Source organism: Pipistrellus kuhlii, unplaced genomic scaffold, assembly GCF_014108245.1.
Source record: "Pipistrellus kuhlii isolate mPipKuh1 unplaced genomic scaffold, mPipKuh1.p scaffold_m20_p_11, whole genome shotgun sequence".
Lineage (NCBI taxonomy): Eukaryota > Metazoa > Chordata > Mammalia > Chiroptera > Vespertilionidae > Pipistrellus > Pipistrellus kuhlii.
In genome coordinates, this window is record NW_023425416.1 from 22,568,596 (window position 1) to 22,581,956 (window position 13,361).

Genomic DNA, 13,361 nt, shown 5'->3' on the forward strand with positions numbered 1-13,361 from the left:
TTGATAATTTTCCAAAACTGGAAACGACCTAAATGTCCTTCAACAGGTGGATGGATAAACTGGTATATTCACAAAATGGAAGATTACTTTGGCCATAAAAAGGAATGACCTATTGCTATATATGACATGACTGAATCTCAAAAACATTGGGCTGAGTGGAAGATGTCATCGTGATCCCATTTATATGAAGAGCTAAAGGAGACAAAATATATCTGTGGTGGAAAAAAATCAGGCAGGGTGCTGCCTCTGGGACAGAGATGAGGTGGGGATTTATAGGTGGATGCATGATCAAAATCTATAAAACAGCATCTTATTTGTGTACTTCATTATATGTAAATGGTACCTTAAATGAAAATAACAAATAAGGGGAAGAACATTTTGAAAAGCATCAAAAAATAAAAAGGAAGAGGGATGAATGAATAAACAGATACTTGATCAAAGAAGTACAGTAAAATGTTAATTGTGTAATCTAGTCCATGGATTTATGACAGTTCACTGAAAATTCTTTCACTATTTATGTTTGAAATTTTTTATATTGATAAATAATAAAATGTTAGAAAAAAGAAAAAAGATGCCTTTATATTAATGAATTCACTTTCTCCCAGGACTATCACTGAATAGCAAGTTTCACTAACTTTGGTCAGTTCAGGGTACATGACGTATTCACGGTGGTATAGTCAGTGATCCACATTATCAAACTTTTTTTCTTTGATGGAATTTAGAGCTGGTCCTATCACTAGAATAAGCTCCTTGAGAAATTATGCAAGTTCCTCTCTGGAAGAATCTACATTTGAAGCATATTTCAATTAGATTCATCTTTTAAAGTCAACTTCTGCTGTTACTTCCATGACAACTGTTGCTCAGAACCATTTTCAGATAGGACTCACCTTCCCTTTGGTGGTTAATTATCGCTAGCCTCTGTTCATCTAAGCCAGCATTTCTTCCCAGTGTGTGTGCTGTGCAACAACACTTCCACGTGATGCTCTATGAGGAATGGCCTCTGGTCCGCCCAGCTTGGGAAACCCTCACGTCTTAAGAGATCCATGACATGGCCTCACATATGAGAGATTTCAGAAGTATGACTGTGAGGAAGTCCTACTCACTGCCTACCCAGGGTTCCCCTCGAACCCTGTTTCCAGAGAACCCTTGTGGTGTCCTGTGGAATGCCTGCTCAGGTAGATGCTGCCCTGGGCTGAAGAGGATAGTGCATCACATCTCAGTTTGTCCTGGAAAGATCAAAACTCTCCCCGGCATAGAAAGCCTCATCTGAGGACATGCGCGTGAAAGACCCCCTCGAGGAGTGCCCAACTCACATAGCACCCCCAAGTCCCTCAGGCCCAGTGAGTCCCCTCTGTATGTCTGCGTCCCTGCTTGCCTCTGGAACACTGGAGGGCAGTGTGGACTGCAGCCGTCAAGGAGGGGTCCTTTGTGAGGGAAGCTTTAGGTCCTGAAGAAGGAAGCTGCTTTTGCTCACTCACCAGCCTCTGCACCTGTGGTCAGGGGAAGGGGGCATTCCTGTGCTCTGGGCACATGCTCACGGGGTGAGACACCGCCCTCTGCTGCTGGGCAGAAGGCATTTAAGTCCCACTTTCAAAGCGGATTTGTTTAGCCGGTGGGAGCTACCAGAAGGTGGGGCCTGGACATGGAAATCTCTCCCATTATCCTACAGTTCAGCGTGGGTCAGACCAGACAGCCTCCTGCTGCAGAAACACAGCCCCTACCTATCTGCTCCGGAAGGAGGCTTGGCTTCCAAGGCCCTCTCTCCTTTACTTCAGAAGATGAACCTGTGAGGTGATCTATAAAAGTATGAACAAATTTTACATAATAGAAGAGTTACTGTGAGGCAATGCAGTTCCCTGTCGAAAGAAATGCACAGAGAGTGTGGTAGTTTCCTTCAACCTGTTGAATTTGGTCCTGAGCAAAGTGGAGAGCAGAAAGCCGCTTTCTCTTACAGAGTGCTGGCTCGTACAGGATGCTGGGCCTGTGACAGTCCGATACTTTGGTGCACAGGTCTGCATGCTGTACTGCCTTAACTCCCTCCACACAGAAGTGGCAGATTCCTTAGGTCTGGGATGGACACGCAGTTGTGTGTCCACAGCAATGCTCAGCACATGACATTACTCAACAGAGACTTGTCTGATATGGGAATTGGGACCAGCATCCAGGCCTCACACTGCCCTGAGGTGACAGGGTGTGGTGCACACCCCACACGGATATGCTCAGGCTTGAGCTTAACCTTCAAGCCTTCACAGGAGAGAGAAGAGGAAGCGCGAACCACCACTACCTCACTGGCCATGTAGGTGTAGAGCACTTTGCCTTTGATGACAAACCAGAGCTTCTTCCAGTGCCTCTTGCCTTTCTTGCACCGGCTGAGGTAGCCACTGATGGCGGAGCCCTCTCCGGAGGCGGCCACCTGGCAGGAGGGAAGCACAGTGGTCGGCACCAGGTGGTAGTGGGCACATTTCAGACAGAGCCAAAATGACATGCAAAACAGCGAGCACATTGTTTATTCTGCTTTGAAGTCTGAGACATGGATGAGGTCTCAGGATCCATCCAGCCCCTCAAAGACAGTAAAACAGTACCTTGGTTTGAAACACAGGCTTTACTGAGAAGACCCAAGCATCAAAAAACTGCCTTCAGGAGTGCTGCCCTCTAGTGGTGTTTCAGATACCCTGGTCCTTCTCCCCAAGCCCCAAAAGGTTTTCTTCCTTCTAAAACGGATTCTTACAGTTTTCAGCTTATTGATTTCTTGTACTTAAGGAGGGGCCCTCTTTATACTGTTTACATAAAAGTTTTATTATCTCTTGCCTAACGGGATGTGTTAGCTCCTCCCGTTCTTATGAGTCGTCTGTCAGACAGACTTTATGTGGGGTTTAAGAACACAGGCTTAAAAAAAAAAAGAAAAAAAGAAGAAGAAGAAGAAAAAAGAACGCAGGCGTGGAGTAATACCAGCCTAGGGTTCCAGCCCAGGTGTTTCATGCTGTGCAATTCACTTACTTCCTCTAAGTCTCAGTTTCTTTACTAGTTAAATTGAAATTAAATGACATAAAACAGATGACCTACAGTGACTGACCCATAGTAACTGCTCCATAAATAGTAATCTTATTGTTAGAGCAATGTGGCCAGGTTAGGAAATAATCTCGTTTGACTTTCTCATTTTACAGATGGGGAAACCGAGGCTCAGAGGAATGGAGAGGTCCACCAAAGGTCAAATCCCTATTTAGTTGAAGAGAGTAAGAACTTGAATCTCTCAGCAAATACTCCAGAGGTCAACAAACGTCAGTGTAGGGCAGCAATCGCCAACCTTTTGGACCCCACGGACCGCTAGTATAGGGCATGGAAGCCACAACCAGTTCTGGCTGTTTGGAAAAGCACAGGACAGAAACCTGCCCATCACAGTCCAGGACTTCTATACCAGATATGGGCTCCCCCCCCCCCCCCACATCCCCCCTCATTTTCCCACACACACTGGCTGTGCTGAAACATCTCACAGAGAGAAAGGCAGTGTGGACAGATTCTGCAACCTCCCTTTCTGACGGATGCTTGGGAGGCAGTTTTCTGTAGACTTTCTCATGGGGAACAGGTCCTGCTGGTGAGGTGGGGGGAGGGGAGAGTACAGCAGGAGACTGGAGCACATTTCTTCTGGGGCTACTGCAGATCCCACAGAGTGCAGACTTCGCTGGATAATAAAATGGTTGTCTCCGAAACCGTTTTGGCTCAGTGGATAGAGCATTGGTCTGCGGACTGAAGGATTCCAAGTTCGATTCCGGTCAAGGGCATGTACCTTAGTTGTGGGTACATTGCTAGTAAGGGGTGTGCAGGAGAAAGCTGGTCGATGTTTCTCATCGACGTTTCTAGTTTTCTATCCCTCTCCCTTCCTTTCTGTGGAAAATCAATAAAATATATTAAAAAAAATAATAAAAAGGTTGTCACTTTGGGTGAAAATTAGCAAGGGGCTGGCTAGGTTAGAACCATGTGGCAACAGAATCAGAGCAGCCTGATATCTTCTAGATAAGAGCATTGGTTCTCAAACTCTGCCCCCATGGAACACTCGGGTTCAATGAGCTTGACTCATGCAGACCACCAGCACAGTGGGAGAAGTAACAGGGTGAACTTTCCTGGTTTTCTGGAAAGGGACTAGTTAAATAAGTGATGGGATAACCATACGACGTAGAATGTGAGATTTATATGGCTGAGCAAATGGGGAATAATATCTAAGAGAAATTAAATGAAGATTCAGTATAATATGTTATCCTTTGGGTAAAAAAGAGGATCTATCATTGTACATAATTCATTATGTAGATGCATTAAAACTTCTGGAAGGATCCATGAGAGATTTGATGGTGGTTACCCCTGGGATGGGTAGAACTGAGAGAGTTCGGAGAGGGAGAGAAACTTACTTTCATCATATATTCCTTCATGCTTTTTTGGGGGGAGAAAAAATTTTTTTTTTACACTATGTATGTGTTAATCCCAAGGTTTTTAATATGCAGAAGGAATGAAGTTAATGGATAGAACTGTACCCATTTAAATTTCTCATCCCCTAACACTTTTAAATCCTTGCCACCTGCTTCTTGCTAATGAATATTAATGAAAAAAATTGGAAACAGCTAATCACACTTCTTTCAACAGCTTGTATATTCATGGGCACACATTTGTTTGTGATTGTGATGACAATCTGTACGTATAAAGTCTAGTCCTATTTGCAGGATGGAATGGGGTTTAGCCAATTCTGAGGTTTCCCGCAAAGAGCTGCAGCCTCTGGGGGAAGCTGAGCCTGGGTGGGACCCCCAGGGAGAGGATGGCACAGCCGGCCACGGGAGAGCCGAGCGAGCGCTGTAGCTGCTCCAGCTGGAAAAGCCCCCGAGGTCTGTGCAGTGCTCTCGGACTAGGTCTACGTTTGGGGCAGGAGAGAGAAAAAGGAAAGGAGAGAAAGAGTTGGACAAGAAAGTCAGAGAGAAGGATGTGAAAGATGTCTCCTAACACCCTCTACAACTGCTTTAAGCCCTGCCCTCTGCCACCAGGCAGGCACCTTCTCAGTCATGCCCGGGAGCCAGGCCCTCCCCTTGTCAGGTGAGTCTGTCCTTGTAGACAGAATGCCTCCCGCGAGGGGTCCTCTTTGTCCCGAAGAGCCCGGTCAGGGAGGGGAAAGGGGCCTGACACGGCTCCCAGAGGAGGACCATGCACCGTCCGGATCCCGAGGTGTCCGCGCAGGGAGCCCCCCTCCCGCCTCACCTCGGTCAGGGCCGAAGGGACTTTCTTCTGCTTCTTGAAGGTCGAGGGGTGGATGCTGTGGAAGACGGACGAGAAGGAACTGCTCGAGAAGCGGGGGGAGGACAGAGGGAAGCTCATGCTCACGGGCCTCTCTGTAACGGAGACAAGTCACGGGGGAAGGGAGGTAAGCACCCATGTGGACGGGCAGGCCACTCCCTGTAAACCAGGGCTCCTGGTCCTTCCCACGGTGGGAACCAGCCTCGCCGTGGGGTCTAAGTGTGACCAGAAAAACGGGCAACCAACTCCCTTCCGCTGACATGGAGGCCCTGGGGGCAAGGGGGGGGGGGAAAGGCTTCTCCAGGGCTCCGGGAGGCAGGGGCTGGGCTGTGTTCCGCGCCCCAGAGAACTCTCTGGGTTTAGGCCCAGACCACACGTGCTCTCCCTCCAGCCCAACCCTGCTTGGGCAAAGCCTGTCCCCTGAGCTCGGTCTCTTAAGAGCCAGCCCAGCTTCTGCAGGCGCCTTTATCAGCGAGCCCTCCGCCCTTCCCTGACCCTCAACTCTGTTACCCGTCTCACAGCCCTTGTCCCCAAAGGAGCCCACAGAAGCACTCTCGGGAGGAAAAGAGGCTGCCGGGGGCTCTCTGTGTACCATCCCCATCCCCGAGGGGCACTGACCCAGTGCTTCCCACACAGCTGCCCACGGAGCTCTCCTGCTGGGAGCACCTGTCCGTTTTTCCTGGACCAGCGTTTTGGGAAATGGTGCCCCAGGTGTGAGTTTAAACCCCTAGTTCCTCCCGGGAAAGCGGTTTTGGGCGCCAACCACAGGCCAGGCAGAAGCCACGTGGCTGCCTGGAAGGAAGGTGAGGGTGGGCCCGGGCTACCTCTCATCAGGCCCGGGACGTCCCCGCCCCTCTTCTTCAGCTCCCCATAGCAGCCGTCGCAGACCTTGGCCATCCGGTCCTTGAGGTACTTCAGCGGGTACTTGTTTCGCGAACAGTTCCGGCACACGATCTGCGGGCCCGGGTGGGGATGCGTGTCGGAGCGGTTCTCATCGTTTCAGCACACGCTTAGGGCCAGCACCCTCACCCCTCTGCCCACAGCCCCACCTCCTGCAGGGACTGTGCCAGCTCACCCTGCCTTCCCAGTGCAGCTGCGTAGAGTTCTTTTTTTAAATTAAAAAAAAAAAAATACTTTTTTTTTTTTTATGAGGACAATAACCACATATGCTATGATTTTCTTTAGGAAGCACAGTGGTACTATGGGAGGGGCCTGGGCTTAGGCACCATGGTTTGAGGATGCCAAGTAAAACGGGCATTAACTACCTCCCAGGCTTGGTGTGAACACTCCCCTCTCTGGGCTGGCATGCAGCAGCTGCTGGGTGTCCCTGAATCCCCACCCCATGCCACCCCCATGCACACATTCCCCCCAACATCATCACTCACCTTGCCACAGGCGTGGCAGTGATGACGCCTCAGGGTGAGGGAGAAGTCGCAGCCGCAGTTCATGCACATCATGACATGTGTGACAGGCACCAGAGTGGGGGGCCTCTCCCCCAGGCTGACCCCCAACCTCTCTCGTATCTAGAGCAACAGAATGGGGCCAAACAGGGTGGTCAGGAGACCAAGTTGGATGGTGTGTGGTGGACAGGGTGCCTTCTAATTCTGTAGCCTCCCCCCCCCCCCCCCCCGCCCCCATCTCATATCCTTCAGGAAGCTGATCTTGGGTTAGAAACAGCCAACGGGAGGGGCTGTGCTCCAGGTTGGGGTTGCACAGTGACTGCCCTGAGCCGGTGAGAATATGGCAGGAGAGGTGGGAGGAGGAAGAAGAGCCAGTGCCATGATGCAAAGGGCGGCAAGTCTTCCTCGGCGTGTGGCTGGTGTGCCAGGGCCTCCACTCACCTCCACGCTGTGGTGGAAGGCAGCCAGAGCCTGGGCCTTGTAGTCCTCAGGGAGGGCTCTGCTCAGACAGCCATGCCACTCGTCCCGCTCTGCACAGGAGCTGTTGGCACAAACTGGGGTTAGCGATTGCACGAGGGGACCAAGTCCTGGGCAGCCCACTGCCCATCCCACATTCCTGAACCTCTTGGCATCTAAGATCCCACCAGCAAGTGCGGGCCGCCTGCCATACAGGCCTAGGCTTACACCTCAGCACCTCCACCCGCTAGCAGGGTGGCAGGGCAAGCTTCTTCACTTGCAGCACAGGAGTGTCAATCTTTCTCCTCGAACTCCCAAGGCTCTTGTGGGGATGAAATGACATGTGGGATGTAGATGGACTTTGTCAACAGCGAAGCAAGGGGTGCCAGGGAGGGAAGCTCTGAGGGGCCCACACTTTAGGAGGTATGGTCAGGCAGGGGGCAGGGGAGAAGGTAGATAGAAGCTGGAAACAGCCAAGGTCTCAGTCTCTCCAACGGCCCCCTGTTTCTCACATCACTTCCTAGACACTCATCCCACAAGCTGACCTCCCGCATTCCGGCTCTGTGCCTGGAAGGTGGCCACTGGGCTGTGAGCTGCCTTGTTCTTGCAGGGCCCACCAGGTGGCGCTCCCATCCTACACTAAAGTCTGCGGGCTCAGCCAGAGAGGGACCAGTTTGGCCTGGGAGGGAGGAAGGGTGGCGGCCAGCCAGACGCCAAGTCCCTAAAAGGAGATGTGTGGGTCCGCTGACCCCGGAGGCTGCGGTGTGGAGTGTCTGGGTTAGCGGGAAGGTGACCGGCCTGTCAGTGACAGGGGCTTCTTGAGTCCACTGGCCGAAAGGCAGTGTCCCCGCCTGAGAGAGATGGGCAGCCCCATCCGAAGGGCTGAGCCTAGCCTGCCACCACCCTCACCTGATGGTGGGACAAACAGAAACCACATCCTGGGTCTCGCGAGGTCTCTGATTTTACCTGGAGGTGAGGGGAGAAGAGGCCGGGGAACTCCACCCAGGCATCGCCTCTTCCAGGCAGCCTCCCCTTTCTCCAGCAGATGGGGTCACTCCTTGGAATTTCTAAGGCTTTTTTTTTTTTTTTTTTAACCCCTCAGGCAGTAGACGGCAGTGGAAAAGCACTCGGGATCACACAGCCCTGCATCTGAACCCCGTTTTGCCTCACGTGGGCTGTGTGACCCATCTCCAGGCCTCAACTCCCCAGGCATGGGAGGAACTGCCAGGCCCCCCTCCGAGGGTGATGATGAGGGTCCGAGGAGGGGCCTGAGACGCAGCAGGTGCCCCATGCAGGGTACTCTTGCCATCACCACTATGAATTCTTCCAGCAGTTTCGTTCTGTATTGTAACCAGTTTCGTAAGTCCCACCCAGAACGTGGGCTCCCCCTACCCTGAGCAAACCAAGGCTTAAATCATGTGTGTCCTCGGCACAGAACCTGGCCACCAGGAGCGGCTGATAGAGGCTTAACGACCAAACACATCTATGAGGCAGAGTGTGGGTCAGTGTGTGCACCAGAACCTCCACCCCACCCTGGACACGGCTGCCAGCCCTGGGTCACGCACACCTGAGAGGGAGCCTGTCCACCCACCATGCCCAGGGAGGTCTTGGTTTCTGAGCTTGAGCTGGCCTTGCCCGGAAAGCAGGGGTGGGGGAGAGGGGAGTGTGCAGGGTGAGGGAGGTGAACCTCTTTCACTGCCTAAAGCCAGCAAGGAGGGACCCCTCGGCATCCTGAGGGTCTGGAGGGAAAAAAAACACAGGGTTTTGAGAGAAAGGCTGAACCCCAAAACAGGGAGAGCTCGCTCATTGTTTTTTCTCTCCGGACACGAAAGCCTGAACGTAACGGTCGTCTATTAAATAAGGCGCACAATGCATTCTTGACTCGCCCTAACTTTTCGTGTTGCTATAAAGACCAGATAATCTGTGGAGTTTTACAACCATGAGGTATTGTTATATTTTAAGAAAAAGGGCTTTACAAACCCCCAAAGTTCTATGTAAAATTTTATGTACATGCACATTTATTTTGGGGAAGAGAAGCCAGTTTTATCATATTCTCAAAGTAGCCTGTGGTTCAAAAATGGTTAAGAAACACCGAAAAGAAGTTCTTTGATGCAAAGAATCTATAGTAATAAAAGCATAACATGCTAATTCGACCGGATGTCCTTCCGACGTCCTTCCAGACAACCTTCCTGATGAAGCCATGGTGGTGGGGGCCAAGCCCCTTGCACAGATTTCGTGCATCGGGCCTCTAGTACCAAAATGAAACCGAAGACGCATCCAACACTTATTATTCCAAACTTTCCCACCTGGAAAACTCTGTCCCTTCCCTCCCTCGCACCCGTCCCCAGGCCTTCCCTCCTTCCTCCTCCCCATACCTTGCAGACAGAGTCAGGCAGGAGTCAGGAGTCTCAATCTTCAGGGCGTAGGGCACTTTCTCCATCACGGGGCGGCTGACCTGGAAACCAATAGAGGCACCCTCAGTGGAGGGGTGTGGGGCATGAAGGGGCAACCATAGACTCGATTTTTCCTTTGGTCCTGCCACTGTCCCTCTCTGAGCCTGAGTTTCCTCTGATGCTCAGAGACATGGCAGATAATGTGTGTGTGTGTGTGTGTGTGTGTGTGTGTGAGTGCGTGTGTGTGTGTGTGTGTTTGTGTGTGTGTGTGTGTGTGTGTGTGTGGTGGGGCCTGGCTGCCAACTCTGGCTCTGACTCTATGGTCCTTGGCCACTGCCCACCCCCAGGAATGCCGTGGAGCTTCCCTCTCAGGGCCCAGACATCCTGCTGTACGAATACCTGCTCTGTGACCATCTCTCCCACTCCCTTGCCCAACAGGCTCCTCAGTGGATCCTTTGGTTCAAAAGAGAACAACCCTCTCTGCTGAGAAGGTGCTGTCTGCTTCCTCCTCCTCATGAAAAGAGCTTCCAGGAGGGAGAGAGGCCCCCACAATGCCTCCAACGGTTCCCCTCCCCTCTGCACCTCCCGCTGCATTCTCCCACCTCAGTGTTCCCTGTCTGACCCCACTGACAGAACTAACTTCCTAAAACCTCCCGCCCGTTAAGCCCTCAAGCATCTCCATCAGCTCCCAGCTATCCTTGTCTGTGGGATGGAGTTACACTCTGTCAGGCCGCACATGACGAGGGCCCCTTCCGTCCTGTCTCTCTGTCTTTACCCACGAGACTATCCAGCGAGGCTGGCATCTTTCTTACATTTGTTTAAAAAAACGTCTGCCTCTTGAACAGATATTGAGCACAGAGCAGCATTATTTACCATAGTCAAAAGGTGGAAGCAACCCAACTGTCCACCCATGAGGGAAGGGACAAACAAAAGATGGTGCAATATGTACAATGGACTATTATTCAAGCAAAAAGTAAGGGAATTCCAATACATGTTACAGCGCGGATGAACCTTGAGGACATAATGTTAAGTGAAGTAAGCCACTTGCAAAAGACAAATACTGTGTGATTACACTTCTACGAGCTGCCAAAGCAGGAACCCATGTACTAGTACACTGTTAGTGGGATTATCAATCGGTGCAGCCACTATGGGAAACAGTATGGGGATGATGCCTCAAAAAAGATTAAGAATAGAACTACCATAAAATCCAGCTATTCTACTTGATTCCCTTTATCTGAAGAAAATAAAAACACTAATTCAAAAAATATATATGCACTTCTATGTTCACTGCAGCATTACTTATAATAGCCAAGATATGGGAACAACCTAAGTGCCCATTGATAGATGAATGAAGAAGATGTGGTTCATTTATATAACGGACTATTACTCAGCCATAAAAAGAGTGAAATCCTGCCATCCATACTAATGAAAGGGTAATACGCTAATTAGACTGGAGGTCTTCCCACGTCCTTCGTGACGAAGCCGGGGCGGGCGGCTTCTCCGGCATTAGTGGCTGTGGCTGCCACCTGGGAAAGGGACAAGCCGCCTGCCTACGGTCACCTGCAGCTGCGGCCAGCCAGAGGGAGGGAAGCCCAGGTACCAGGTGCCTGTGACCCTTTTTCTTAAGGAGGGAATCCTGGGCCAAAGCAGAGATGGTTAGGGCCAATTAGGCTAGCAGGGGAGCAATTAGGGATGATCAGGCAGGCAGGCAGAGGAGTTAGGAGCCAGCGGTCCCAGACTGCGAGAGGCATGTCTGATTGCCAGTGTAGGCCCCATCAGGGAGATCCCCTGAGGGGTCCCGGATTGGAGAAGGTGCAGGCTGGGCTGAGGAGCCCCCAACCCCATGCATGAATTTCATGCGCTGGGCCTCTAGTTTGTAATAACATGAATGGACCTTGAAGGTATACTGGGAATAAATTAGGAGGAGAAAGACAAATAATGTATGATTTCACTCCATGTGGAGCCAAAAGACAAACAAAAATAATAATAAACTCAGATACGGAGGAAATATTGACAATTACCAGAGGATAAGGGGACTTGGGGGAGAAGGGGGGGCAAAAGAGTGAAGGGGATCCACTGTGGTGATGGGTTGTAACTAGACTTTTGAGGATGATCACTTCTTAGTGTATAAGTTATAACGTTGTAAACCTGAAACTTATATAATAAAAAATTTAATAAAGCACTAGCCGGTGTACTCAGTGAATAGAGTGTTGGCCTGCAGACCAAAGGGTCCTGGGTTCGATTCCAGTTAAGGGCCCGTACCTTGGTTATAGGCTCCTCCTCAGCGGGGCCCTGGTCAGGGCTTGAGCAAGAGGCAACCAAATGATGTGTTTCTCTCACATCAATGTTTCTCTCTGTCTTTCCCTCTCTTCTCCACTCTCCCTAAAAATCAATGGGAAAATATCCTCGGGTGAGGATTCACAACAACAAAATTTAACACATTAAAAAAAATCATAAAGAGAGAAAAAGAAGTGGGAATGGGAAGTTAGTGCTTGGTGGGTGCGAAGTTTCAATTTGGGAAGATGAATGGCGGTCATGGTTGCAAAAACAATGTGAATGCACTTAATGCCACTGAACTGTGTACTTAAAAATGGTTACCATGGTAATTTGTATGTACATTTTACCACGATTAAAAAAATTCACCACACACACATACTTGTTTCCTCCTTCCAAGCCTTTGCTTACACATTTCTTTCCTCCTAAAGCACCCTTCCCCATCTGTCCACATATCCTGCTCTCTCAGGGACTCGGCTCCCTTCCTCCAGGAAGCCCTCCTCATCGTTCCTCCCTCCCTCCCCGCCCCCCCCCCCACCCCCTCCCTGGCCTAGCGATAGCGTAATCCTGCTGTAACCCTCCACGTAGCACTGTTCCTCTGGACCGCTCTTCCCAGATGGCCTGTGAGCTCTCAGCAGCAGGGACACTGTCCCCTGCTCCCCTGGGGTTTCCCCTGACCGCCCCAGGATGCCTAGCATCAAGCATTTACCTTCATGCTGGCCACGGCCAACGTGCTCTTCAGCCGGTACTTCCCATCCTTCTGGGGATACGTGTACAGGAGCATGTCGCTCATCTGGGGAGAAGGAAACCTCATCACACAAGGCTTGGTCCCAGAAGGCTGTGCTGGGCTTCTGTCCTGAGGATCACTGAGCACCGGGTGCACAGGCACCCTGCATTCCCCACTGGCCCCCGCGAGAGAGCCGAACCGCCGTGGCCTAACGTGGGAGCACCTTCCCCACAGTTCCACTCCTAGGTGAAGACTCCAGGGGAATTCATGCAGTGCCCACAGAAAGTCAGGTACAGGGACGTGCGTACAGGCATTATTTGCAATAGTCAAATAGTGGAAACAATCCAGCTATCAACAGGTGGGTGCATTAGCAAACTGTGGTGCATCTACACTATGGAATACCACACAGCAATCGAAAAGAACAAACTGACGATAAACACAATGACACGGATGAAGCCCAAAACACGCTGATTGAAAAGAAGCCAGATACTGAGAACACACTGCTCGGTAACATTCACATGAAGCTCCAGATCAGGCAAAAGGAATCTGTGATGGAAATCAGGCCCGTGGTTGCCTGGGGCAGGGGTGGGGGAAGTGACTGCTAAGGAGCACAGGGGGGCTTTCTGGAGGGCTGGAATGTTCTAGATCTTGACGCAAGTGGCAGTACATGATGATACAGATTTGTCAATATACTTTGGCATCTACACGTAAGACGGACGTCTCTTACTCTGTATAAATCAAACCTCTGTGAAGCATATTTAAGGAAAGAGGGGAAGGAGGGAGGGAGAAGAGAGGTAGGGAAGGAAGGGAGAGAGGAAGGGAGCGAGGAAGATCCTTGAG

The 13,361-nt window shown here is 50.8% G+C and overlaps 1 protein-coding gene across 4 annotated transcripts in view; it reads right to left on the reverse strand.

Moving 5' to 3' along the window:
* Positions 1-13,361, reverse strand: part of FGD5 (FYVE, RhoGEF and PH domain containing 5) — a 112,761-nt gene that overhangs the window by 5,181 nt on the left and 94,219 nt on the right. For 3 of the 4 annotated variants that reach the window (XM_036431204.2, XM_036431203.2, XM_045579210.1), the window contains exons 13-19: positions 12,504-12,587; positions 9,503-9,582; positions 7,113-7,212; positions 6,657-6,794; positions 6,096-6,225; positions 5,236-5,366; positions 2,285-2,413 (exon numbers count right to left, since the gene is read on the reverse strand). In XM_036431204.2, the coding sequence (XP_036287097.1) occupies positions 2,285-2,413; positions 5,236-5,366; positions 6,096-6,225; positions 6,657-6,794; positions 7,113-7,212; positions 9,503-9,582; positions 12,504-12,587 (792 nt within the window). The remainder of the gene's footprint in view (positions 1-2,284; positions 2,414-5,235; positions 5,367-6,095; positions 6,226-6,656; positions 6,795-7,112; positions 7,213-9,502; positions 9,583-12,503; positions 12,588-13,361) is intronic. The other variant, XM_045579211.1, reaches the window with a different exon arrangement.